The 25,934-nt window shown below is 43.3% G+C and overlaps 1 protein-coding gene across 5 annotated transcripts in view; it reads left to right on the forward strand.

Moving 5' to 3' along the window:
* Window positions 1-25,934, forward strand: part of LOC129818662 (transcriptional regulator Erg-like) — a 105,958-nt gene that overhangs the window by 43,069 nt on the left and 36,955 nt on the right. Inside the window, exon 1 of one of the 5 annotated variants that reach the window (XM_055874803.1) lies at window positions 20,046-20,201. The exons of the other annotated variants lie outside the window; for them this stretch is intronic. Coding sequence (XP_055730778.1) covers window positions 20,184-20,201 — 18 coding nt within the window. The 5' untranslated portion in view covers window positions 20,046-20,183. Of the gene's footprint in view, window positions 1-20,045; window positions 20,202-25,934 lie in introns of those variants that run through there. 5 annotated transcript variants of the gene reach the window in all.

The raw sequence follows: 25,934 nt of genomic DNA on the forward strand, positions 1-25,934 counted from the left end.
CTCTCCCTCTCTCTCTCTCTCTCTCTCTCTCTTCTTTCTTTGGATTCTTCTGTCGTGTGTGTTTTTTAAGACTAAGGAGGGGGAGTCTGGGGTAGAGGGAGACAAACTTGCGGTCTGGTCACGTTTTGATTCAATTCTGTGCAGGCCCGGCATGTGGAGCAAACCTGGGTAGATATTTCAGTCATTTGTTACCCGGCAGCCTTGGCGCGGGGCCGGAGCGGTTGCCAAGTTGTGACCAAGACGCTGACACACGCACTCACATCTGTGCACGGCCCCGGCTGCAGGCAGTCAGTCAGCCAGGCCAGATGTGCTGCTAAGCGTGGCAGCTAGAGAGAGAGATAGACAGACAGTGCTCCGCAGCACACAGAGGTAATCCATCCCGCACTCCTCCTCTCCTATATTCTATCTCTCCTCTGTTGTGTCTATACTTTCCTGTTGACATAGTTTACTCTCTTGTGCCCACTCTTTCTTTCCTCTGTCATGTCTTTTCTTCTTTATCTCCTCTCTTTTCCTGCCTCTCATCTCCTTTCTGTTCTCTCTTAGTATTTCTGTTTCTCTGACTCTTTGGCTTCTCAGGTTCTCAGTCCGTGTATCCTGTGTAAGGATCTGGGTTAGAGACCACAGGTTGTTTTATGTGTTCCTGTGTGAGTGGGGGGGGGGGGGGGGGGGGGGGGGGGTCTGGGAGGCAATCTCTGGCTTCCTGTGCTATTTTCAGCAGCCTATATAAAAAAGTCCCAAATTAATGCTACAGTTCTTCAGTGGGCTACTGCTTTTTCTTCTCTGAAATAGATCTTATCATGTAGTCTACAAAGGCATGCATTTTTGTGAGTGGGATAGTTGTGTGTGAAAGTTTGGGTTATACAGTGCATTCGGAAATATCATGTTTGCATACGTTTTCAGAACCTTTACTCAGTACTTTGTTGAAGCACCTTTGGCCGCGATTACAGCCTTGTGTCTTCTTGGATATGACGCAACAAGCTTGGCACGTCTGTATTTGGGGAGTTTCTCAAAAAAAATTCTGCAGATCCTCTCAAGCTCTGTCAGGTTGGATGGGGAGAATCGCTGCACAGCTATTTTCAGGTCTCCAGGATGTTAGATCGGGTTCAAGTCCGGGCTCTGGCTGGGCCACTCAAGGACATCCAGAGACTTGTCAGGAAAGCCACACTTGGCTGTGTGCTTAGGGTTGTTGTCCTGTTGGACGGTGAACCTTTGCCCCAGACCGAGGTCCTGAGCGCCCTGGAGCAGGTTTTCATCAAGGATCTCTCTGTAATTTGCTCCGTTCATCTATCCCTCGATCCTGACTAGTCTCTCAGTCCCTGCCACTGAAAAACAACCTCTCAGCACGATGCTGCCACCACCATGCTTCACCGTAGGGATACTGCCAGGTTTCCTCCAGGTGTGACGCTTGGCATTCAGGCATTCAGGTTCAGTCTTGGTTTCACAAGACCAGAGAATCTTGTTTCTCATGGTCTGAGACTCCTTTAAGTGCCTTTTGCTATCTCCAAGCGGGCTGTCATGTGCCATTTACTGAGGAGTGGCTTCCGTCTAGTCACTCTACCATAAAAGCCTGATTGGTGTAGTGCTGCAGAAATGGTTGTCCTTCTGGAAGGTTCTCCCATCTCCACAAAGGAAATCTGGAGCTCTGTCAGAGTGACCATTGAGTTCGTGGACACCTCTCTGACCAAGGCCCTTCTCCCCCAATTGCACAGTTTGGCTGGGCGGACAGCTCTAGGAAGAGTCTTTGTGTTTCCAAACTTCTTCCATTTAAGAATGATGGAGGGCAGTGTGTTCTTGGGGACCATTAATGCTGTAGAAATGTTTTGGTACCCTTCCCCAGATTTGTGCCTCAACACAATACTGTCTCGGAGCTCTACGGACAATTCCTTCGACCTTATGGCTTGGTGTTTGCTCTGACATGCACTGTCAACTGTGGGACCTTACATAGACAGGTGTGTGCCTTTCCAAATGATGTCCAATCAATTGAATTTACCACAGGTGGACTCCAATCAAGTTGTAGAAACATTTTAAGGATGATCAATGGAAACAGGATGCACTTGAGCTCAATTCAAGTCTCATATCAAAGGATCTGAATACTTATGTAAATAAATTATTTATATTTGAAAAAATGTCTAGAAACCTGTTTTCACTTTGTCGTTATGGGGTATTGTGTGCAGACTGATGAGGGGAAAAAAAGATTTAATACATTTTAGAATAAGGCTGTAACGTAACAAAATGTGGAGAAAGTCGGGGGTTCTTAATACTTCATGAATGCACTGTATGTGTTCATAAGCCTCAAGTTAAGATTCAGGCTTCATTACGCAACAGGCCCGTCCAATTACAGTGGAATAACTAGAACATGAACTGCAATCCTATGCGTAAAAACAACCAAGCGTACACTCTTAGAAAAAAGGTGCTTTCTAGAACCTAAAAGGGTTCTTCTGCTGTCCCCATAGGAGAACCCTTTGAATAACCCTTTTTGGTTCCAGGTAGAACACTTTTGGCTCCTAGAGGGTTCTACATGGAATCCAAAAGTGTTCTACCTGGAACCAAGAAGGGTTCTCCTATAGGGACAGCCAAAGAACCCTTTTGGAATCCTTTTTTCTAATAGTGTAGCTATTCCATCCTCCATACAATATCAATTCCTAGTCATTTTCTGCCAAATTGGCAGAACAAGCCTCTGGGTTCATGGATGTGAGGAGCATAAATAAACCTCAGAGTCTCTCTAGGCTCAATGTGCAGGCTCTGTGTCCAGGCTCTGTCACAGGCTGGGCCAGTCTTAGCACCAGAAGCAGCAACAGCAGCAGTCAGGAATGACTGTTTATTTCCACCATCAGGATGACTGATGCTATCCCACTGAGGACTCCAAGTTTTCAGCACACTGTGTGTAGTGTCTCAGGGCCCCGGCCCCGCCGGCCCTGCTCAGCTAAAAACATTAAGTCCTCCATTCCTGGCATGGAGCGAGGGACAAAGGCAGAGGCCCTGTCTGGAAACCAGCCTGCAGCAGGTTGCTCTCAAAAGGACCACTTTGCAGGGTGCCAAATGACTCTATTGGAGTGTCTGGTAGAGTGACCCGAACAGACAGCTAGAGGGTTGGACTGGACGTTCTGGGAAATTCCACTGGTTGGGTTTGGTTGGGGTTGGGAAGAAGGGTTACGCTATGTTGCTGTTTTTCCTCTAGCATGGATTGTTTGTTTGTAGGCGCGTGACCCTGTGTTGGAGCTATTCACAGTGTGCTCTTAAAATGTCAAATCATACCATCAATACATTTTACACTCTCTGTTCAGGCACGGTCTATAATGGGTTTATAAAAGTGTTATGTTTCTGGTTAGGGTAGGTTTTAATAGTCACAGTGGGTACAACATCTCCAATGCACTTTTTTATAAATGCACTCACCGAGTCAGCGTATAGGTCAAAGTTGTTCTCTGAGGCTGACCGAAACATATTCCAGTCCGCGTGATCAAAACAATCTTGAAGCGTGGCTTTCGATTGGTCGGACCAGCGTTGAATGGTTCTCTTCACTGGTACATCCTGTTTGAGTTTTTGCCTGTAAGACGGAAGGAGCAAGATGGCGTCATGGTCGGATTTGCCGAAGGGAGGGTAGGGGAGGGCATTGTATGCGGAAGTTAGAGTAGCAGTGGTCGAGGGTGTTGCAATCAATATGCTGGAAGAATTTAGGAAAGACTTGTTCTCAAATTTGCTTAGTTAAAATCCCCAGCTACAATAACTGCAACCTCAGGATGTATGGTTTCCAGTTCGCATATTGCCCAGTGAAGTTCCTTGATGGCCGTTTTGGTGTCTGCTTGAGGGGGAATGTACACAGCTGTGACTACAACTGACGAGAATTCTCTTTGTAGGTAAAATGGCTGGCACAAGATTGTAAGGAATTCTAGATCGGGTGAGCAGAAGGACTTGAGTTCCTGTATGTTGTTATGATTACACCGTTAGTCGTTAATCATAAAGCATACACCCCTGCCCTTCCTTTTCCCAGAGAGGTGTTTATCTCTGTCAGCCCATTGCATGGAGTAGCCCGGTGGTTGAACCGATTCCGACAACATATCCCGAGAAAGCCATGTTTCCGTGAAACAGAGAATGTTACAATCTCTGATGTCTCTCTGGAAGGCAACCCTTGCTCAAATTTCATATACCTTGTTCTCAAGAGACTGGACATTGGCTAGTAGTATACTCGGGAGCGGTGTGCGATGTGCATGTCTGCATGCCATCCACTGCATTTAACAATGGAAAGAGGTCTGGGAATATGTCTGAATATAAACAGTGTAGCTATTCCCTCCGCAAGGCAATCAAACAAGCGAAATGGCAGTACAGTGACAAGGTGGAGTCGCAATTGAACGACTCAGACGCAAGAGGTATGTGGCAGGGTCTACAGGAATTCACGTACTACAAATAGAAATCCAGTCACGTCACAGACACCGACGTCATGCTTCCAGACAAACTAAATACCTTCTTTGCCCACTTTGAGGATAGTACAGTCGTGGACAAAAGTTTTGAGAATGACACAAATATTAATTTCCACAAAGTCTGCTGCCTCAGTTTGTATGATGGCAATTTGCTTATACTCCAGAATGTTATGAAGAGTGATCACATGAATTGCAATTAATTGTAAAGTCCCTCTTTGCCATGCAAATGAACTGAATCCCCCAAAAACATTTCCACTGCATTTCAGCCCTGCCACAAAAGGACCAGCTGACATCATGTCAGTGATTCTCCCGTTAACACAGGTGTGAGTGTTGACAAGCACAAGGCTGGAGATCACTCTGTCATGCTGATTGAGTTCGATTTAACAGACTGGAAGCTTCAAAGGGAGGGTGGTGCTTGGAATCATTGTTCTTCCTCTGTAAACATGGTTACCTGCAAAGGAAACACGTGCCGTCATCATTGCTTTGCACAAAAAGGGCTTCACAGGCAAGGATGTTCCTGCCAGTAAGATTGCACCTAAATCAACCATTTATCATATCATCAAGAACTTCAAGGAGAGCGGTTCAATTGTTGTGAAGAAGGCTTCAGGGCGCCCAAGAAAGTCCAGCAAGCGCCAGGACCGTCTTCTAAAGTTGATTCAGCTGCGAGATCGGGGCACCACCAGTACAGAGCTTGCTCAGGAATGCAGCAGGCAGGTGTGAGTGCATCTGCACGCACAGTGAGGCGAAGACTTTTGGAGGATGGCCTGGTGTCAAGAAGGGCAGCAAAGAAGCCACCTCTCTAGGAAAAATATCAGGGACATATTGATATTCTGCAAAAGGTACAGGGATTGGACTGCTGAGGACTGGGGTAAAGTCATTGTCTCTGATGAATCCCCTTTCCAATTGTTTGGGGCATCCAGAAAAAAGCTTGTCCGGAGAATATAAGGTGAGCGCTACCATCAGTCCTGTGTCATGCCAACAGTAAAGCATCTTGAGACCATTCATGTGCGGGGTCGCTTTTCAGCCAAGGGAGTGGGCTCACTCACAATTTTGCTGAAGAACACAGCCATGAATAAAGAATGGTACCAACACATCTTCCGAGAGCAACTTCTCCTAACCATTCAGGAACAGTTTTGTGATGAACAATGCCCTTTACAGCATGATGGAGCACCTTGCCATAAGGCAAAAGTGATAACTAAGTGGCTTGGGGAACAAAACATCGATATTTTGGGCCCATGGCCAGGAAACTCCCCAGACCTTAATACCATTGAGAACTTGTGGTCAATCCTCAAGAGGTGGGTGGACAAAAAAAACACACAAATTCTGACAAACTCCAAGCATTGATTATGCAAGAATGGGCTGCCATCAGTCAGGATGTGGCCCAGAAGTTAATTGACAGCATGCCAGGGTGGATTGCAGAGGTCTTGAAAAAGAAGGGTCAACACTGCAAATATTGACTCTGCATCAATTACTTCATGTAATTGTCAATAAAAGACTTGACACTTATGAAATGCTTGTAATTATACTTCAGTATTCCATAGTAACATCTGACTAAAATATCTAAAGACACTGAAGCAGCAAACTTTGTGGAAGTTCATATTTTCTCAAAACTTTTGGCCATGACTGTACAGTGTCACAGTCGCGGCCTGCTAACACGGACTGTGTGTCCCCCCTCCTTCTCCGTGGCTGTCGTAAATAAAACATTTAAACGTGTTAACCCTCGCAAGGCTGCTGGCCCAGACGGGATCCCGAGCCGCGTCCTCAAAGCATGTGCAGGCCAGCTGGCTGGTTTGTCTCCACTTCGCTGACCCTCAACACTGGGGCCCCACAAGGATGTATGCTCAGCCCCCTCCTGTACTCCCTGTTCACCTACGACTGCGTGGCCATGCACACCTCCAACTCAATCAGCAAGTTTGCAGACTTCACAACAGAAGTGGGCTTGATTACCAACAACGACGAGACGGCCTACTGAGAGGAGGTGAGGGCCCTCGGAGTGTGGTGTCAGGAAAATAACCTCTCACTCAACATCAACAAAACAAAGGAGGTGATCGTGGACTTCAGGAAACAGCAGAGGGAGCACCCCCCTATCCACATCGGAGGGACAGCAGTGGAGAAGGTGGAAAGTTTTAAGTTCCTCCGCGTGAAATGGTCTGAAATGGTCCACTCACACAGACAGTGTGGTGAAGAAGGCGCAATAGCGCCAGCCTGGTACGACAACCGTACCGCCCTCCACCGCAAGGCTCTCCAGAGGGTGGTGCAGTCTGCCCTACGCATCACTGGGGGCAAACTACCTGCCCTCCAGGACACCTACAGCACCCGATGTCACAGGAAGGCCAAAAAGATCATCAAGGACAATAACCACCCGAGCTACTGCCTGTTCACCCCGCTATAATCCAGAAGGCGAGGTCAGTAAAAGGGGCATCAAAGCTGCGATTGAGAGACTGAAAAACAGCTTCTATCCCAAGGCCTTCAGACTGCTAAACAGCAATCACTAACTCAGAGAGGCTGCTGCCTACATTGAGACCCAATCGCTGGCCACTTTAGTAAATGGATCACTAGTCACTTTATACAATGCACTCTAAATAATGGCACTTTAATAATGTCACATATCTTATATTACTCATATCACATGTATATACTGTATTTTATACCATCTATTGCACGTTGCCTGTGCCGCCCGGCCATCGCTCATCCATATACTTACATGTACATATTCTCATTCACCCCTTTAGATTTGTGTGTATTAGGTAGTTGTTGGGGAATTGTTAGATTACTTGTTAGATATTACTGCACTGTTGGAACTAGAAGCACAAGCATTTCGCTACACTCACATTAACATCTGCTAACCATGTTTATGTGACAAATAAATTGATTTGATTCGATTTGAAGTAGTTAATAAATATGCATATGCTTTATGAATAGTACATTCTTAATAATAAATAATACATCACAATTATAAAGGAAGGATGTATGACATGCACTCATCATGTATTGATCATTTGGTATTGGTGACATGTCTGCTCTCACATTTGGCATATACGTACAGGTAACTACCAAAATAAAGGAAACACCAACATAAAGCGTCTTAATAGGGCGTTGGGTCACCACGAGCCTGAACAACTTAAATGCACCTTGGCATATATTCTACAAGTGTCTGGAACTCTATTGGAGGGATGCGACGCCATACTTCCATGATATATTCCATAATTTGGTGTTTTGTTGATGGTGGAGGAAAATGCTGTCTCAGGCGCCACTCCAGAATCCCCCATAAGTGTTCAATTGGGTTGAGATCTGGTGACTGAGACGGCCATGGTATATGGTTTACATCGTTTTCATGCTTATTAAATCATTCAGTGACCACTCGTGCCCTGTGGATGGGGGCATTGTCATCCTATAGCCATTGTAGCCAAAATAATAGCCTGCCCAGTATTTTTATAACTGAACCCTAAGCATGATGGGATGTTAATTGCTAAATTTCTCAGGAATCACACCTGTGTGGAAACATCTGCTTTCAATATACTTTGTATCGGTCATTTACTCAAGTGTTTCCATTATTTTGGCAGTTACCTGCAGGTTGCCAAAGAATGTAAAAGCATCTCTTGAGATGTGAATTCAAAAGAAGCATGACAATAGACCATTGATGCTTTCATCATCATGTCCCATTTATAATATCATACTTCATAACCTGCTCAGCACGATACAAAGCAATACAGGAGGGCTACATCCATTGTTTATTGTTGACTTGGTCCTGGCTGAATATACAGTATAAATTGGCAAGGTGACGTGAGAAGGCAGGAATTCTGACCCTCTCCCCTCCTGGCCATGGACATTCTTTCCTGCTTCGTGGCTTCACCCCGCCAGTCTTGTGGCGAGACTCACGGAGGGCTGGCGTGCCAGTGGTCTGGGTCTAGCCAAATGAAATATGTCACAGAGTGGCAGGCAGTCTGCCTGGGTCTCTGCCCTTATGATAACACAGGTAGACTTATAGGTAGCTACTTCAACCTGGATGGCTAGAAGAGAAGAACAGCTCCCCTTCAAGAATACGGTACCTTCCAATGGTGTATAGAGAATTATGAATTATGGAGGAAGAACAGCACTCTTCCTTAATTAACTTAAAGGAGGTTAGCTGGAGAGGAATGTAGAGTACCAGTCAAAAGTTTGAACACCCCTAATCATTCAAGGATTTTTCTTAATTTTCTACATTGTAGAATAATAGTGAAGACATCAAAACTATGAAATAACATATATGGATTCATGTAGTAACCCAAATTAAAAAAAATATATATATTTAGATTCTTCAAAGTAGCCACCCTTTGCCTTGATGACAGCTTTGCACACTCGTGGCATTCTCTCAACCAGCTTCATGAGGTAGTCACCTGGAATGCATTTCAATTAACAGGTGTGACTTGTTAAAAGTACATTTGTGGAATTTCTTTCCTTCTTAATGCATTTGAGCCAATCAGTTGTGTTGTGACAAGGTAGGAGTGGTATACAGAAGACAGCCCTATTTGGTAAAATACCAAGTCCATATTATGGCAATAACAGCTCAAATAGGCAAAGAGAAAAGACAGTACATTAGTACTTTAAGACATGAAGGTCAGTCATGTCTTAAAAGTGCAGTCGCAAAAAACATCAAGCGCTATGATGAAACTGGCTCTTATGAGGACTGCCACAGGAAAGGAAGACCCAGAGTTACCTCTGCTGCAGAGGATAAGTTCATTAGAGTTACCAGCCTCAGAAATTGCAGGCCAAATAAATGCTTCACAGAGTTCAAGTAAGAGACACATCTCAACATCAACTGTTCAGAGGAGACTGCGTGAATCAGGCCTCCATGGTCGAATTGCTGCAAAGAAACGACCACTAAAGGACAACAATAAGAAGAAGAGACTTGCTTTGTCCAAGAAACATGAGCAATGGACATTAGACCGGTGCAAATCTGTCCTTTGGTCTGATGAGTTCAAATTTGAGATTTTTGGTTCCAACCACCGTGTCTTTGTAAGACGCAGAGTAGGTGAACAGATGATTTCTGCATGTGTGGTTCCCACCTTGAAGCATGGAGGAGGAGGAGTGATGGTGTGGGGGTGCTTTGCTAGTGACACTATCTGTGATACAGTTACTCCAGGCTGTGTAAGGGCTATTTGACCAAGAAGGAGAGCGATGGAGTGCTGTATCAGATCCACAATCACCGGACCTCAACCTCAATCACCGGACCTCAAGCTGGTTGAGAGAATGCCAAGAGTGTGCAAAGCTGTCATCAAGGCAAAGGGTGGTTACTTGGAAGAATCTCAAATATAAAATATATTTTGATTTGTTTAACACTTTTTTGGTTTCTACATGATTCTATATGTGTTATTTCATAGTTTTGATGTCGTCACTATTATTCTACAATGTAGAAAATAGTAAAAATCAAGAAAAACCCTTGAATGAGTAGGTGGGTCCAAACTTTTGACTGGTACTGTATATCTGTAAAACTTTGGCTTTTCTTATCCTAACAGTTATACCCTACTTTAACCCAAGGTTTTCTTTTAGGATAGTTTCTAGTTTGTTTGGTTGTCTTTAATCTCATCACTGTAGAATAAATACAACTAGATTGTAGCTAGAAAGTGAACATGCTGGTCTGGGCTCCAAACGACCTCTCTGAGTTAACTTTTTCCAAACTTTCAACCGCCTCTCCTCCCGGACTGTACAGAGGCAGGTCGTGTTGTTTACCACTTCCTGGTTCGCCCCTACACATCTAGGGTGAGATTACTCCTCGACTGGACACACAGTAAAGCCTGAACTGTGCTTATTTTCATATGGTTTAATATCTCCCATTGAAATCAGTGTAGACACGTGCTTTGTTGTATTATGAGTCGATCACACACACTGTGGACAAAACCTTCTTTGTATTACGAATGAGTGGCATGATGTTGTGTCTAAAACCGTATCCCATCACTTCAGGGTCAGGTTCCATAGAGCCTGTGCTGTGACTGTATCCCATCACTTCAGGGTCAGGTTCCATAGAGCCTGTGCTGTGCCTCAAATATAAAATGTGCCTGCCCTGTGCCGTCCAATCCTGTCATATATCATTGTGATGATGTCGCGTAGCGAGATTGGATGGCTCCTGTCAAATAGAAAACACATGACGGTCATGTGGCTTGCCAGAAAGAGCCAGAGAGCGCCCACAGCCCCTTATACCGTCAGCTTCAGGCAAGTGTTTTGTCAAGCAACAGACGAGCCATCATGACCGAAGGCTAAAACATTTATGTTATTTTTAATATAACTGTCTGGTCACAGTGATTAATTCAAATAATATGGGGTTCTCTGTCTCGCTCTCTCTCTATCTCCCTCTCTCCCTCCCTGCCTCTTGTATGAATACAATGCTACAGGAGGCTATGGAATGCTAAATGAGCGTCCACGCAGTGCTGCTGCAGGATACTGCCAGGCTATGTTTAGGTGTAAGTGATCCTTAAATGTCCCCCTTCACTCCTTCAGTCTCAACAGGATCTCTTCTGAACTGATGGGATAACCCTGCTCAGTCAGTGTTTACCAGTGCTTAGGAACCGAGATAGAGCTGGACTGAGGGAAACTAAAAGTTAGAATTAATTTGTATATGCTACTGTTCTTAAATGGAAACGATACATGCCCATCAGTTTTGTTTTATACCTAATAGCGAGTAATATTGCTAACTTTATTTACAAAGTCCTTTTTATACATTGAGCTCAAAGCTTTCACGCAGTGGCTTTCGAGAGAGATGAGCTGCTGTTAAATCCAATGCACATTCTTTGAAATGTTGTCTATCTGGATTGTGGGCAGGAACTTTTAAGTCTTTATTTTTTTTATGGGACTGCTGAAGTAAAACTCACAGTGAATAAGAAAACCAATTATTTTATTTATTTGTATTTATTTATTTGCACACAAGAAAATACCCCAAAAAATGTATGATTAAAGGTTTGAAAGGTCTACAAAAAGAACATGAGCAGGAGAGGTAAGAAACACCGATCTTGCTTGTAATCACCTTCCCCTTTCAATGTTTATAGAACAAAACCATAAAAAAATAACATAATTAGATTTTTAAGAGAGATAAACAAATGATTGGAGATGTATACAAAGAAGAAGGAAAACATGGTGGATTAGGGGCTAAAGAAGAAAAAAATAAAATTCTAGTGAAGTGCATAATCAAAATAAAAGGCTGATAACCACACAGACAGTGTGGTGAAGAAGGCACAACAGCACCTCTTCAGCCTCAGGAGGCTGAAGAAATTTGGCCCTAAAACCCTCACAACTTTTACAGATGCACAATTGAGAGCATCCTGTCGGGCTGTATCACTGTCTGGTACGGCAACTGCACTGCTGGCAACCGCAGGGCTCTCCAGAGGGTGGTGCGGTCTGCCCAACGCATCACTGGGGGCAAACTACCTGCCCTCCAGGACACGTACAGCACCCGATGTCACAGGAAGGCCAAAAAGATCATCAAGGACATCAACCATCCGAGCCACGGCCTGTTCACCCCGCTATCATCCAGAAGGTGAGGTCAGTACAGATGCATCAAAGCTGGGACCTAGAGACTGAAAAACAGCCATCAGGCCATCAGACTGTTAAATAGCCATCCCTAACCGACTTCCACCTGGTTACGTAACCCTGCACCCTAGAGGCTGCTGCCCTATATACATAGACTTGGAATCACTGGCCACTTTAATAATGGAACACTATTCACTTTAATAATGTTTAAATAATGTTTACATACTGCTTTACTCATCTCATATGTACATACTGTATTCTATTCTACTGTATTTTAGTCAATTGCACTCCGACATTGCTCAATCTAATATTTATATATTCCATTCTTTTACTTTTAGATTAATGTCTATTGTTGTGAACTGTTAGATACTACTGCACTGTTGGAGCTAGGAACACAAGCATTTCGCTACACCCGCAATAACATCTGCTAAATAAGTGTATGTGACCAATACAATTTGATTTGATTTGATACGCAGAGAAGGCAGGCTAACATGATATAACCGACCCAGAATTATAATACTCGTCATGAACTGTAATCTAACCTACAAATCTTTTATGCACGATACGCCACTAAGGAGCCTTACTAACGTTAACAATAGGTCATAACATGCTTATAAAGCATCAGAATGGGTGTACTACTACTCACGCTGTAATTCTCCATAAATGTCTGTGGCAGCCGGGCATATAGTGTATGTCGGATGGCAGAGGGATGCTGGTTTCCTGCTCTCTCTCTTGTGACCACCCTGCCTCCCCACATGGCTACCACAGGCAGACCACCAGCACACAGACAGGGATCTGTTCAACCCTCTGCTCTCAGACGGTAATGGAGGAGCTCTAGCCGTCAGCCAACTGTTAATGGAGTTTATGAGCCCTGTGCCACAGGAGGCACACATACCTGGTCATTAGGCTGAACATAGAGAGCAACGTTTGGTTGTTTACAGTAGTTTACGTCAGAGGGTGTTCGATGGAGAATCTCTGTTGAGGCCCTTTACTCCACTATGAGCTGAACACGAACAAGTCATGTAGACATCAGACAGCGCAGAGTGTGAGCCATTCATTGATGGAGGGAGAGGGAGAGAAAGGTAGATTGATCGTTAGAGCCTTAACTTGGTCTGCTATGTCAATATTTTTCTTTCAGGGAACACTTTTGCCTCACCTATTTACATGGAGGACTTTTCAGAGTCACGTACCATTGAGACACATCTTAGGAACACTTCCACTTTTACCTGCAGTAGGCTATCTGCCAATGCCCTGCCTTTGTACTGGGATTAACAGAGGATTTTCATTAGCATTAGCCGTGTGCCCAAGTGCTCCACAGTCCACACATACTGTACCCAGCATGTGACCGAGCCCTTCACACTCTTCCTCTATTGTTCAGCTCTAAACACACTAGCCCATACAACCAGACATTCACTTGTGACACCAAGCATTTTGCCCAAGATCATCAATATGGCTTTTTACGCACACAAGTATAGTGGAGCTTCCTCCTCTTCTGGAGCCCCTGAAGTGGAGAATGTGCTGCGTGGAGCAGGGCTGCTGTATTTATAAACGAGCCAAGTGAAACTGTGTGTGTGTATGTTTGTGTGCGTGTGTGCGTTAGTGCTGAGCAATTAGTGCTTTTTGAGGTCATGGTTTTCGTGAAATAATTATGAAATAATGACATAAAAAAAGCTTTTTATGGAAATTCCAAAGCCAGATATAGTGAGCAGTCAATTGCCAAAACATTAAAAACATTTAATTGTCTCTGTCAGGTCCACATTGGGTAGACATCAATAGAAAAAAAGGAAATTACGATACATTAAATACAATATTTCATATTGTGTATATTACTTAGTTTTTATTTGATGACTTTATTATTTTTCATTCCTTAAAGTCATCATCTGATCTTTGCTCAGGCAGTAACAGCCAACCAGCCAGACAATCATCTAACATTATCTCAGTGCTCCCCTCACTGTACTGGATGTTGGCCCACCACCTCAAGCTCAACCTCGACAAGACGGAGCTGCTCTTCCTCCCAGGAAAGACCTGCCCGCTCAAAGACCTCTCCATCATGGTTGACAACTCCACAGTGTCGCCCTCCCAGAATGCAAAGAACCTTGGTGTAACCTTGTACAACACCCTGTCCTTCTCTGCAAACATCACAGCAGTGAGTCGCTCCTGCAGGTTCATACTCTATAACATCCGTAGAGTACAACCCTACCTCACACAGGAAGCGGCGCAGGTCCTAATCCAGGCACTTGTCCTCTCCCTTCTGGACTACTGCAACTTCCTGTTGGCTGGGCTCCCCGCTTGTGCCATCAAACCTCTGCAACTTATCCAGAACGAAGCAGCCCGCCTGGTTTTAAACCTTCCCAAGTTCTCTCATGTCACCCTGCTCCTCTGCACACTCCACTGGCTTCCAGTCGAGGGTTCTCATCCACTACAAGACCATGGTGCTTACCTACGGACAGCAAGAGGAACTGCCCCTCCCTACCTTCAGGCTATGCTCTGTCCTGGCGCCCCAATGGCTTCACCCTGCCGATCTTCCGAAAATATCTGGAACCCTACCTATTCAAAAAGTAGCTTAAATAATCCTCCTCCTTACCTCGACCCCCCCCCCCCCAAAATGTTTTTTAAAATAAATAAAAACACTTAACTAGCACTTTCACTTGGACTTTAATATGGGGCTATGACAGTCAATTGCAAATTAGTCTGACATAATGTATCTTATCTCACCACCACTAATGAAATGGGTGTGCTTGTTGCATGTCGTGATGGAGCTTCTCAGTAAGGGGATGTGGTCGACTCTGCGCACCTCATCTCTGCTGTCACATCCAACCTGGATCGATATTTGGGTTTAATGTAGACGAGAGCACTGATGGTGCTTTCAAGGCAACTGGGAATGCAAGGTCAAATCATGATATCAGTGATCATTAGATCAGAAAGTCGGAGCACTAGAAAGAGGCCAGAGTTCCCGAGTTGAACAGAGTTCCCGAGTTCTATTTGTTTTCCCCGAGTTCCCAGTTGTTTGAATGCACTGAAGTTGGAATTTGGCGATTTCCAAGTTCCCAGTTGTTTTGAACGCGGCATTAATGCTCAGCGGGAGACAGCAGGGTATTCACTTTGAGTCAGGAATCAAAACTTGTCCACGGTGTCCCGTGAATGCATTAGATCACATGACAGCTCAATCAGCTGTTCGATTTCACTTACCGGCATGTCAACTGAGCCAGGATCACAGTCAAATGGATTGGGGAGTAGGTCCCAAAGTGTTCTTCGAAGCATTGTAGGTGAGCATTCATCACTCGTGTGGGACACTTACTGATGCTGTTTTCTGTTAGAAACATGCACAGCCAAAGGAAGGGGGCACGGTTACCTTTTAAAAGACTCTCTCCTATACTAATTATTTCCTCTGAATCCACTGATTCTGTCACTCACCTGTAGAATGTTTTTGTATTTCCCCTGCACACTTGCGTTCAGTTTGTTCAGTTCAGGAGGCACATTTCCTCTGACAACAGTTCCTCTCTCAAACACTCCCCCTCGATAACCACCAAGCCTCAGTGTGAAATAGAATGTTGTTATGCTCTAATCCCATATCTCCACATAGTTTTGTAAACAGGAGTGTGCGCAGTGGATGTGGTTTGATGTAGTTTATGATCAAAGTTACCTGCTACAGTATACCTGAGTTCTGTGCTCAGCTCTTTTGCCGCCAGTTGTTCTCGGTTTATCATACAATGCATCCATATGACAGAGGGAGACACATTCATAACTAGAGTGCAGAGGCCTGCCTGCTGTCTCGCCATAGATGAAGCCCCATCTGTGCAAAAGCCCACCATTCGATCCCGTGGAATCAGTTTTTCAACAATATAGCCCGCAGCACACTAAACATCCCCTGTTCCGTTTCATGCTTGGGAATCATGAGACAGAACAATATGTCCTTGTGAATAGCATCCCCCGACATGTGTAGCGAACAAAAGTCAAAATCTCTGCACTCACAGCTAACATCCATTTGGAGATCATGGGCGGAGGAGTTTTTGAGTTGTTTAGTCTGAGTTTCTTCTTGATTGCTAGCAATATCATACTTTTAAAAAATTTATCTGACAAAGATATTGAAGTGAGTTTGTGCCTTTGCCTCTCCACACATTGTTTTCACCATTTGAATTGCAGCTGGTAATATCAAGTCTCTGCAATAGTGTGTGGTTTCATAGCATAGCGGGCCTAGCCATTCACTGTAGGAAAGATTCAAGTGCAATGATCAAGTGCCGCCTTATCCCATGATCTAAGTGCGCTCTCTGGTTGAATTTTCATTTCGATTTTTAAGGTTAACCACATTACAATGATTTTGAGATACAAAGACGATATTATAATACATATTGTTTGTATATAAACTCAGCAAAAAAAGAAACTTCCCTTTTTCAGGACCCTGTCTTTCGAAGATAATTCGTAAAAATCCAAATAACTTCACAGATCTTCATTGTAAAGGGTTAAACACTGTTTGCCATGCTTGTCCACTGAACCATAAACTAATGAACATGCACTTGTGGAACGGTCGTTAAGACACTAACATCTTACAGACGGTAGGCAATTAAGGTCACAGTTATGAAAACTTAGGACACTAAAGAGGCCTTTCTACTGACTATGAAAAACACCAAAAGAAAGATGCCCAGGGTCCCTGCTCATCTGTGTGAACGTGCCTTAGGCATGCTGCAAGGAGGCATGAGGACTGCAGATGTGGCCAGGGCAATAAATTGCAATGTCCGTACTGTGAGACGCCTAAGACAGCACTACAGGGAGACAGGGCGGACAGCTGATCATCCTCGCAGTGGCAGACCACGTGTAACAACACTTGCACAGGATCGGTACATCCGAACATCACACCTGCGGGACAGGTACAGGATGGCAACAACAACTGCCCGAGTTACACCAGGAATGCACAATCCCTCCATCAGTGCTCAGACTGTCTGCAATAGGCTGAGAGAGGCTTGGGAAGAACAGGCGCAGTGGATTATGGTCATTGTAGTTAATTACCACGTTTCTGCACTGCACTAGGTTGAATATTTATAATGAAAACTACAACTCCTTTCAGCCCAGCATCCCTCATAGTTCAAGACTTTGGCCACGTTCACATGCTAGTCAAAAATGTCACTAACTGGTTGTAGTTATACACGTGTTCAACCAGTTAGGAAGACAGACATTTCAGAGTTTCCTAGTTCCAACTAGCACGTGATCGTGGCATGAATTCCTCTCGTGAATGATTTGATTTCTTTCTAGAGAAACGGTGCGTTGAGCTCACAAAAAAACATAAATAGATGGAATTCCAGTAATTGAACCGACGTCGATCAATAGTTGTTTAATAAGTCAAACTCCCCCGAAATGTTGGTTAATCGCAGTACACAGGATATTCCTATAAGAGGGAGCAGCCCGGCTTCCCAGCCCCGTGTGGAGGTAGTGCTTCCAGGCAAGATCTGTTGGAAATGGAGTGGAGGGTAGGGGAGTAGGAGGGTGACTGGGGGGTATGCTAAAGATGGGGTGAGGGAGATGAGATGGAGATGGGGTGAGGAGGGGGATATGTTAGAGATTAATATAGTGGAAAGGGATATGGTGAAGGGGAGTGGGGGGGTATGGTGGTAGTGGGTGGGGGGTAATGGAGGTAGGATGACTGGGATTTGGTGAGGTGGAGGGTTGGGATGGTTGAGGTGTGTGTGTGGGGAGGGGGGGGTGGTGGAAGCTTGCACACAACAAGCTTCCATTTCCCAGGGGATTTATGGCTGATTTAAGATACATTTGGGCACTTAATAGGCACTAACAACAGTACTTGAGATGGGAAAATATTTTTTTTTTATGAAGTTGAACATGTGTTCTTTATGACAGAATGTTAAAATTAGATGAAATCCAACGTTTTGTGTGTGTTTGTGTGTCGGCAGTGTTGGGCGGCCCAGGTTTAGTGAGAGAGGGGAACAGGGGTTATATCCTACAGACTTCCTGCAGAAGGCCATTAAACCAGTCAGACAACAGGAGAGATTGAGGGAGAGAGAGAGAAGCAGAAACTTTTTGATAACTAGCACATTTTCTGATCTTTTGTTGGATTTTTCTCTTCCTGCTCTTCTTTGATGTAATGTTATCTTGTGATCATCTGTTGAAAGACAATGCTAAATATTTGCAACATTTCAAAGTCTTGCAAAATGCACACCCTTCAATAATACTTGACATCACAAGTTAAGTGCTGTCATGTGTTTGTTGGTTTTGGTACAAAATAATACAGGTAATGTATTTTGCCCCCTCCCAAACTTAATTTGTTGCAAAATCAACAGACGTGTAATTCAATAGCAGATAGTGGTCACATATCAGGTGTTAAATTACTAAATTCCTTTCAAAATAGAGACAACACTGTTCTTGTCACAGCCACTTCCTCTCTTTGTAACTGATATGATGCAAAGCCACAGTCGGTTTACAATGCAATGTCAACTCTTGTCGTGCTGTGGACCACAGAACCACTGCGGTCAGTAGAATGGAGTCCTACTGAGGGTAGGGCTTGCAGGTTTGAACCTTGGTTCTACCGCACACCTGAGAGTGGTCTCAGGTCAGAGGTCACAGTGCAGCTGGGTATGACCCCGCCTGTTTGTGTGTGTGTGCGTGTAATCAGCGTCCAGAACCAGGGGTGGTTAGTCACAAGTGTTTTGACAGAGGTCGGCAGCAGGATGTCAGGCTGCGCTCTGATTTCCTCTCCTTTACTTGCTCCTTGACTTATCAGAGCTGCTCAGCTTTGCTGCTTTCTCACTTCTAGTCTTCAGACCCAACCAGACCCTCCTGAAGAAAGAGGGGCTGAGCCGCTCACGTCCCTTTCTCTATTCAATTACCATTAAAGGGAAAATATCAAATCATTTCTGTGTTACAATTAAGAACCTTACTGTGACTGTTTTCAATTAAAATTGTCAAAAATAAACAAATAGCTTCTAGCAAAGATACATTTCTCAAACAAGAATTTTGCTAGGACTTTCTGGGAGTGGTCTAAGTGGGGAAAAACTGGACACTGGACAAACTAACTGTTTTTTGTATTGATCTATTAACTAATTTACCACCTGGTGATGTCCCCAGTCAGGCCAAAATTCCATCCCATCAAAACAGGTATTTTCAAACAGCTCCTACACTGAAAGGGCATTATCATCATTTTCATAATTTCACAGTATTATTCCAACCTCATAGCGTGGAAATATATATAAAACATAAGAACATCATGTTTTTGACTGCACTGGGCCTTTAATTGCACAAACTTTTTTTTACTCATCACATATGCTGCTGCTACTGTTTATTATCTGTCATTTATTCTTAGTTACCTTGTACCCCTGCAGATCGACTCGGTACTGATACCCCATGTATATAGCCAAGTTATCGTTACTCATTGAGTATTTATTATTACTTTTATTATTATGTGTTTTACTTTTCTATTATTTCACTATTTTATTTCTCTCTGCATTGTTGGGAAGGGCCCGTATGTAATAATTTCACTGTTGTCTACACCTGTTGTTTATGAAGTATGTGACAAATAACATTTGATTTGATTCGATTTGAATTCATTGTGAGGATGTTCAGTTGTTCTGTTTATTATGCAGGTAGTCTACTAAATTGAGGCATAAATGTGCCCTGACATGCTACTCAATTGAGTTTATGTAAGTAGAGTATATATAAACCTGATAAAAAAAAAGTGTGTAGTAATGTTGAAATGTCCCTTGTTCAAAAGTGGTGAAATGAGCTTCTCGAAAGTGTTGAGTGCTCTGTGCCAAGGTTAGTGACGTCCTCACTGTAGCTATCCTCAACTGTTAGGCCTCTAGAGAGGCTCATGGCAGGCAAGCGTGTCAAGTATGGACCGTAGGATCAGACATCTGCATCCTGTCATGGGTTTATGTCTGTCTGAGACACACACAGACACACACTTCGCACCTGCCTGTGTCAGTAGAGACCCCCTCAGATCAGCCTTCTTGGCTAGATCCCCCCTACAACCTTACCCCTCCTCACTAAAAAATAAAACTTCTAACACACATCATCAAGAATAACAACTTTTTTTAACACTTCTTATCTCCTCACTCCCAAATATCCTGTTTCTTCGAGTTGCGGTGGCCAGAACCAATAGAAACCTCTTCCTGCTATTGGCTGACTTCACTTCCCAACGTTAGCACAATCTCATCCGCTCCAAACGACGCTTAGTGGAACCTCAACTAGCTTGCTGTCCAGAAAAAAATTATATTCAAATTTATACCATTGTGTTTTACCAGGATTGAAAGGTCCTGAACAAATATGGCCAGCACCATCAAGGTAAATCCATTTTAGAACGTTTTCGCAAACTTTTGGGATTTTATTGGTCATTTTCTGTAATGCTTGGGCATTGTCTTTAGTTTGTGTGGCACCGTACAGAAATACTTACCAAACAGGCAGGGGTAACACCCTTCTGCCATAGTGGTACGACAAGATTTCTTTGCAAATGTCCTTTTTCCTATTCGGCTGGCCTGCACGGTTTAAAAAAATCTTTGGGGTAATGACAAAATCTGCGATTTCATTCTTTCGGATGCTAAAGTGATTTGAGCTGGCTTGTCTTTTAAACAAATGAAGCAGACTTTACATTTGTATCCATTATTATTTGGAGGGACACCACTATTTAAGTTAAAATATTTTTGCTGTGATATTTTTACCAAAGAAAATCGAATAATTTGTATTGTTCTCTATTTTGTTTCAGGGAAGTCATGCAGTTTGATATGTTCTATGTTTTCTAAGATTTGCAAATTTTCATACAAATATTTTCAAAATCTTTGGTATTTGTCAAAGAACCATCTAAGAAAATGATGCTTTGAACTGAAAAATGTAATCCTGTTCTGAAGAAACTGAAAATTATTGGAGGTTTACATTTTCTGAAGACTTTGTCATGCTATTGTTGCATTAATGCCTATGTTCACATCAAAATCAAAATTAATTGTAAATAGTTGTAAATACTGTAGTAGTAAATAGTTAATACTTTGATATGGCTATCCTAGTCTATCAAGTAACTAGCTTTGTGTTACTGTAAGAAGACCTATAAGACAATGGACAGAGGAGGAAAGCAGCAATTGGTGTCTCAGCCACATACTGAACAAACTGGCTAGGGAGTCTAAGTCACCTGGAAACCTAATTAAACACGGCATCTAAGCTTTCCACTCTCTAGTGCATCTGCCAGTGTCAGCACAAAGATGTTTACAACCTGATCCTAAACACAGTGTGAACAATAAAACCAAGGCAGGGAAGCAATAATTACATAATCAGCTGTTTTGCTGGCATTGGATGTAAACAGTTGCAGTTTGGGAGTAGAATCCAAATGTTTGGAGAGGGAGCTTGTTCCTTTGTGACCTGTTATATTGTGGCACTGGTTCTGCGTTTCAGTTGAGGTCCCAGGGAGAAAGGAGTGTGACCGCTGTTTATAAACTCCTTCTTGGTGCTTTGGCTTTGTGTGGAACTGATTTAGAAATGTTAAAACATTGTTAAAACAGTTCTAAAGCAGGCTGCTTTGTCGTCGACCTCCCCCTGTTAACTTTGGCAGGGTTAATTCCAGTTATCAGCGCTTCTTCGGGTTTGTACCTGATGGAGATACATCATATTTTATGGATTGCTATAAAATCAAATCAAATTATATTTGTCAGATGTGCCGAATACAACAGGTGTAGGTAGACCTTACAGTTTACTTACAGGCCCTTAACCAACCATGCAGTTTTAAGAAAAATAAGTGTTAAGATAATGAAAAAAATAAAATTAAAGTAGAAACTAGAAACTAGAAAAATAACAAATAATTAAGAGCAACAATAAAATAACAGTAACGAGGCTATATACGGGGGTACCGGTACAGAGTCAATGTGTGGGGGCACAGGTTAGTCGAGGTATTTCATGTAATATGTACATGTAGGTAAAGTGACTATGCATAGATAATAAACAGAAAGTAGCAGCAGTGTTAAAAATGGGGGTGGAGGTGGGGGGGTCAATGTAAATAGTCCGGGTAGATATTTGATTAGTTGTTCAGGAGTCTTATGGCTTGGGGGTAGAAGCTGTTAAGAAGCCTTTTGGACATAGACTTGGCGCTCCGGTACCGTTTGCCGTCCGGTAGCAGAGAGAACAGTCTATGACTAGGGTGGCTGGAGTCTTTGACAATTTTTAGGGCCTTCCTCTGACACCGCCTGGTATAGAGGTCCTGGATGGCAGGAAGCTTGGTCACAGTGATGTACTGAGGCGTACGCACTACCCTCTGTAGTGCCTTGCGGTCGGAGGCCGAGCAGTTGCCATACCAGGCAGTGATGCAACCAGTCAGGATGCTCTCAGTGGTGCAGCTGTATAACCTTTTGAGGATCTGAGGACCCATGCCAAATCTTTTCAGTCTCCTTAGGCGGAATAGGCATTGTCATGCCCTCTTCACAACTGTCTTGGTGTGTTTGGACACTGATAGTTCGTTGATGATCTGGACACCAAGGAACTTGAAGCTCTCAAACTGCTCCACTGCGGCCCAGTCGCTGAGACTGGGGGCGTGCACGGCCCTCCGTTTCCTGTAGTCCACGATCATCTCCTTTGTCTTGATCACGTTGAGGGAGAGGTTGTTATCCTGGAACCACACTGCCAGGTCTCTGACCTCCTCCCTATAGGCTGTCTTATCGTTGTCGGTGATCAGGCCTACCACTGTTGTGTCGTCTGCAAACTTAATGATGGTTTTGGAGTCGTGCTTGGCCATGCAGTCATGGGTGAACAGGGAGTACAAGTGGGGACTGAGCATACACCCCTGAGGGGCCCCCGTGTTGAGGATTTTATTTATTTTTTTACTTCAGTTTATTTGGTAAATATTTTCTTAACTCTTCTTGAACTACACTGTTGGTTAAGGGCTTGTATGTAAGCATTTCACGGTTGTTGTATTCGGCGCATGTGAGAAATAAAGTTTGATTTGATTTGATTTTGATCACCTCACTTAAGTTGTGCTGCAGGAGTGCTCCCAGTTTGCTCGTTGTGTTTCTTTGTAAACAAACACACATGACTGGCTTGAACAGCTGTTTTGGGAAACTAGTACCGGCAAGCTTCATAGTTATCTAGTTATCTAACAGGCAAAATAATGAACGCAATCTGCTTTATCTATTATCTAGTGCACAACTTAACTGCAGTTATTTATTTAAAACGTATAAAAAATGTATATAAATATATATAATAATTTAAAAAAATGTATTGACACTATTGGAAAATCATACCTAGGGTATTTCGAAATACCCCAGGATACGGTATATACAGTTAATATAGCATATACGGTATACCACCCAACCTTAGTGGACAGTCTATAGTCTTAAACAGTGTTTTTTCTGAGGCCAGTGAGTTGGGGCCTCTAGTATCTAGTAGTTTCTAGTACACAGCTAGTAAGAAATGTTCACAGAACATAAGGGAACATTTTTGGAGGACATTTTTTTAATCATTCAGATAACAGATCGTATCCCCAACCAATCAGAAATGTTCATGGTAGACCTACCTGTTAACTTTGCATGGTTGTTATTGTTTGAAAAGAAAAAAACAAAAAAATGTGTCAGCCCATAGCCACTTCTTTAGTCCTAAAATGTACAAAAATAAATAAGAACTAACATCATACATTGTACAACATTTCACAATGAAAAGTGTCATCGATTCATTGAGTCAACCACATCAGGATATCAGGACACAAACAAAACAGATTATCATACCCGCCTACGGACAGAACTAAGACAAACAATGCAGATGCCGTGTATGTGTGTGTGTAATGCACATACCAGAGGGGAATACAGGAAGTTGTGGCTAACCAATCTCTGTAGCACTGTGGCTTTGTGTCTGAGGCTGTGGCCAAACTTTGTCACTGACCTATGGAAATAAATGCACCCATCATTTTTCAAACTGCAGCTTTCCAAGCTTATTGTGGGCCACAGCCAAGTTTCACACTGTATTATAGTTTCACACATCACAAGTGGCCTGTACCACACGCAAAAGCTCCGTCTCTTTCTCCATAACATGTGTTACTGCCAAATCAAGACCTCTGAAAATTATTCATCATAGGACATCAACGATGCAACAACATTAATTATGTTCTGAAACAAAACACTCTTTCCAGCAGTAATGTACAGACCATACTGCTTTTCTATGCTAAGGAAATGGCTTTTGTGGAAATGTAACAGAAGAATGGATCTTGTGTTTTGGACTAGTAAGGTTTGTCTCTGTCAAGTCATAGTAGGGTTCATGTACAGTCAATGAACTAAGCAGACCAAACACAGCTGCTAAGGCACTGGTGCCTATGGGAGAGTCACCTTGTTAATTAGACCGGAACTGACATTTATTTTCAATGGTAAGCAGCCTGAGTGGGACATCTTCATTCATCCACCATCTTTGGTGAAATCAGGGTGGGGGCCGCTAAAACAACATCCAGAATGGGTGCCCCCCAGTGGTGTAGTGGTGCCTGGAGATGTGGGTATACTCTAATATTTTTTTTTTAAAGGGCCGTCCCGGCAAAGGAAAGGAGCCCTTTAAAAAAAATTATATGAGAAAGTGACATACACTCTGAATGACATAAAAGTATCATTCCCGTATTGGTCTTTCATAGTCAGGCCAACCCAAGCTGTACTGTGCAAGTAGACTAATAGTATGCCTACTATTGAAAGAGATAAATGAGGCTGTCAACAGAGTCAGAAATTCATAGGTTTGCCCTCAAAGTCACACTTTTTCAATAGAAAAACAACAACATTTGATCTTCTAAGTCCATAACAATATGCAGAAATCGCGCCGCCATTTCCTGGGTGCGAAGATTCTAATAGTTCGCATAATTTCAGTTTATGTGAGAAAACAAGCAAGTATAGTGTAGACCAGTGGTTCCCAAACTTTTCACAGTCCCGTACCCCTTCAAACATTCAACCTCCAGCTGCGTACCAGGGTCAGCGCACTCTCAAATGTTCTTTTTTACCATCATTGTAAGCCTGCCACACACACACTACACGATACATTTATTAAACATAAGAATGATTGTGAGTTTTTGTCACAACCCGGCTCGTGGGAAGTGACAAAGAGCTCTTATAGGACCAGGGCACAAATTATAATATAATAAAATCAATAATTTTGCTCTTTATTTAACCATCTTACATATAAAACCTTATTTGTTCATTGAAAATTGTTAATAACTCACCACGGGTTAATGAGAAGGGTGCACTTGAAAGGATGCACAAATCTGCAATGTTGGGTTGTATTGGAGAGAGTCTCAGTCTTAAATCATTTTCCACACACAGGGCTGTGCCTGTATTTAGTTTTAATGCTAGTGAATGCCGAGAATCCACTCTCACATAGGTACGTGGTTGCAAAGGGCATCACCATTGAAACAGTTAAATGAGGCTGTCAACAGAGTCAGAAATTCATAGGTTCACTGCCCATATCATTGAATAGTGCAGAAAATAGAGTTCAGGGGCCTTGCTTTAACAAAGCTAACCATTTTCACTGTAGTGTCCAAAACGTATTTCAAGCTGTCAGGCATTCCCTTGGCAGCAAGAGCCTCTCGGTGGATGCTGCAGTGTACCCAAGTGGCGTTGGGCGCAACTGCTTGCACGCACGTTACCACTCCACTATGTCTCCCTGTCATGGTTTTTGCGCCATCGGTACAGATACATCTTGACCACCAACGTCAATTTGATGTCACAAAGCTGTCCAGTACTTTAAAAATATCCTCTCCTGTTGTCCTGGTTTCCAATGGTTTGCAGAAGAGGATGTCTTCCTTAATTAACCCCCAATAAACGTAACGGACATATACCAGCAGCTGTGCAAGGCCCGTCACGTCTGTTGACTCATCCAGCTGTAACGCATATAATTCACTGTCTTGTATGCAAAGCAGTAATTATTTCGAAACATCTCCTGCCATGTCCCTGATGCGTCATGAAACGAATGAAGGAATTGTCTGTATAGTTTTTTGGGGCCTTTTCCCCCAGCATTGTCCCAGCCATATCCGCGGCAGCAGGAAGAATTTAGTCCTCCACAATAGTATGGGGCTTGCCTGTC

Source organism: Salvelinus fontinalis, chromosome 2 (assembly GCF_029448725.1).
Source record: "Salvelinus fontinalis isolate EN_2023a chromosome 2, ASM2944872v1, whole genome shotgun sequence".
Lineage (NCBI taxonomy): Eukaryota > Metazoa > Chordata > Actinopteri > Salmoniformes > Salmonidae > Salvelinus > Salvelinus fontinalis.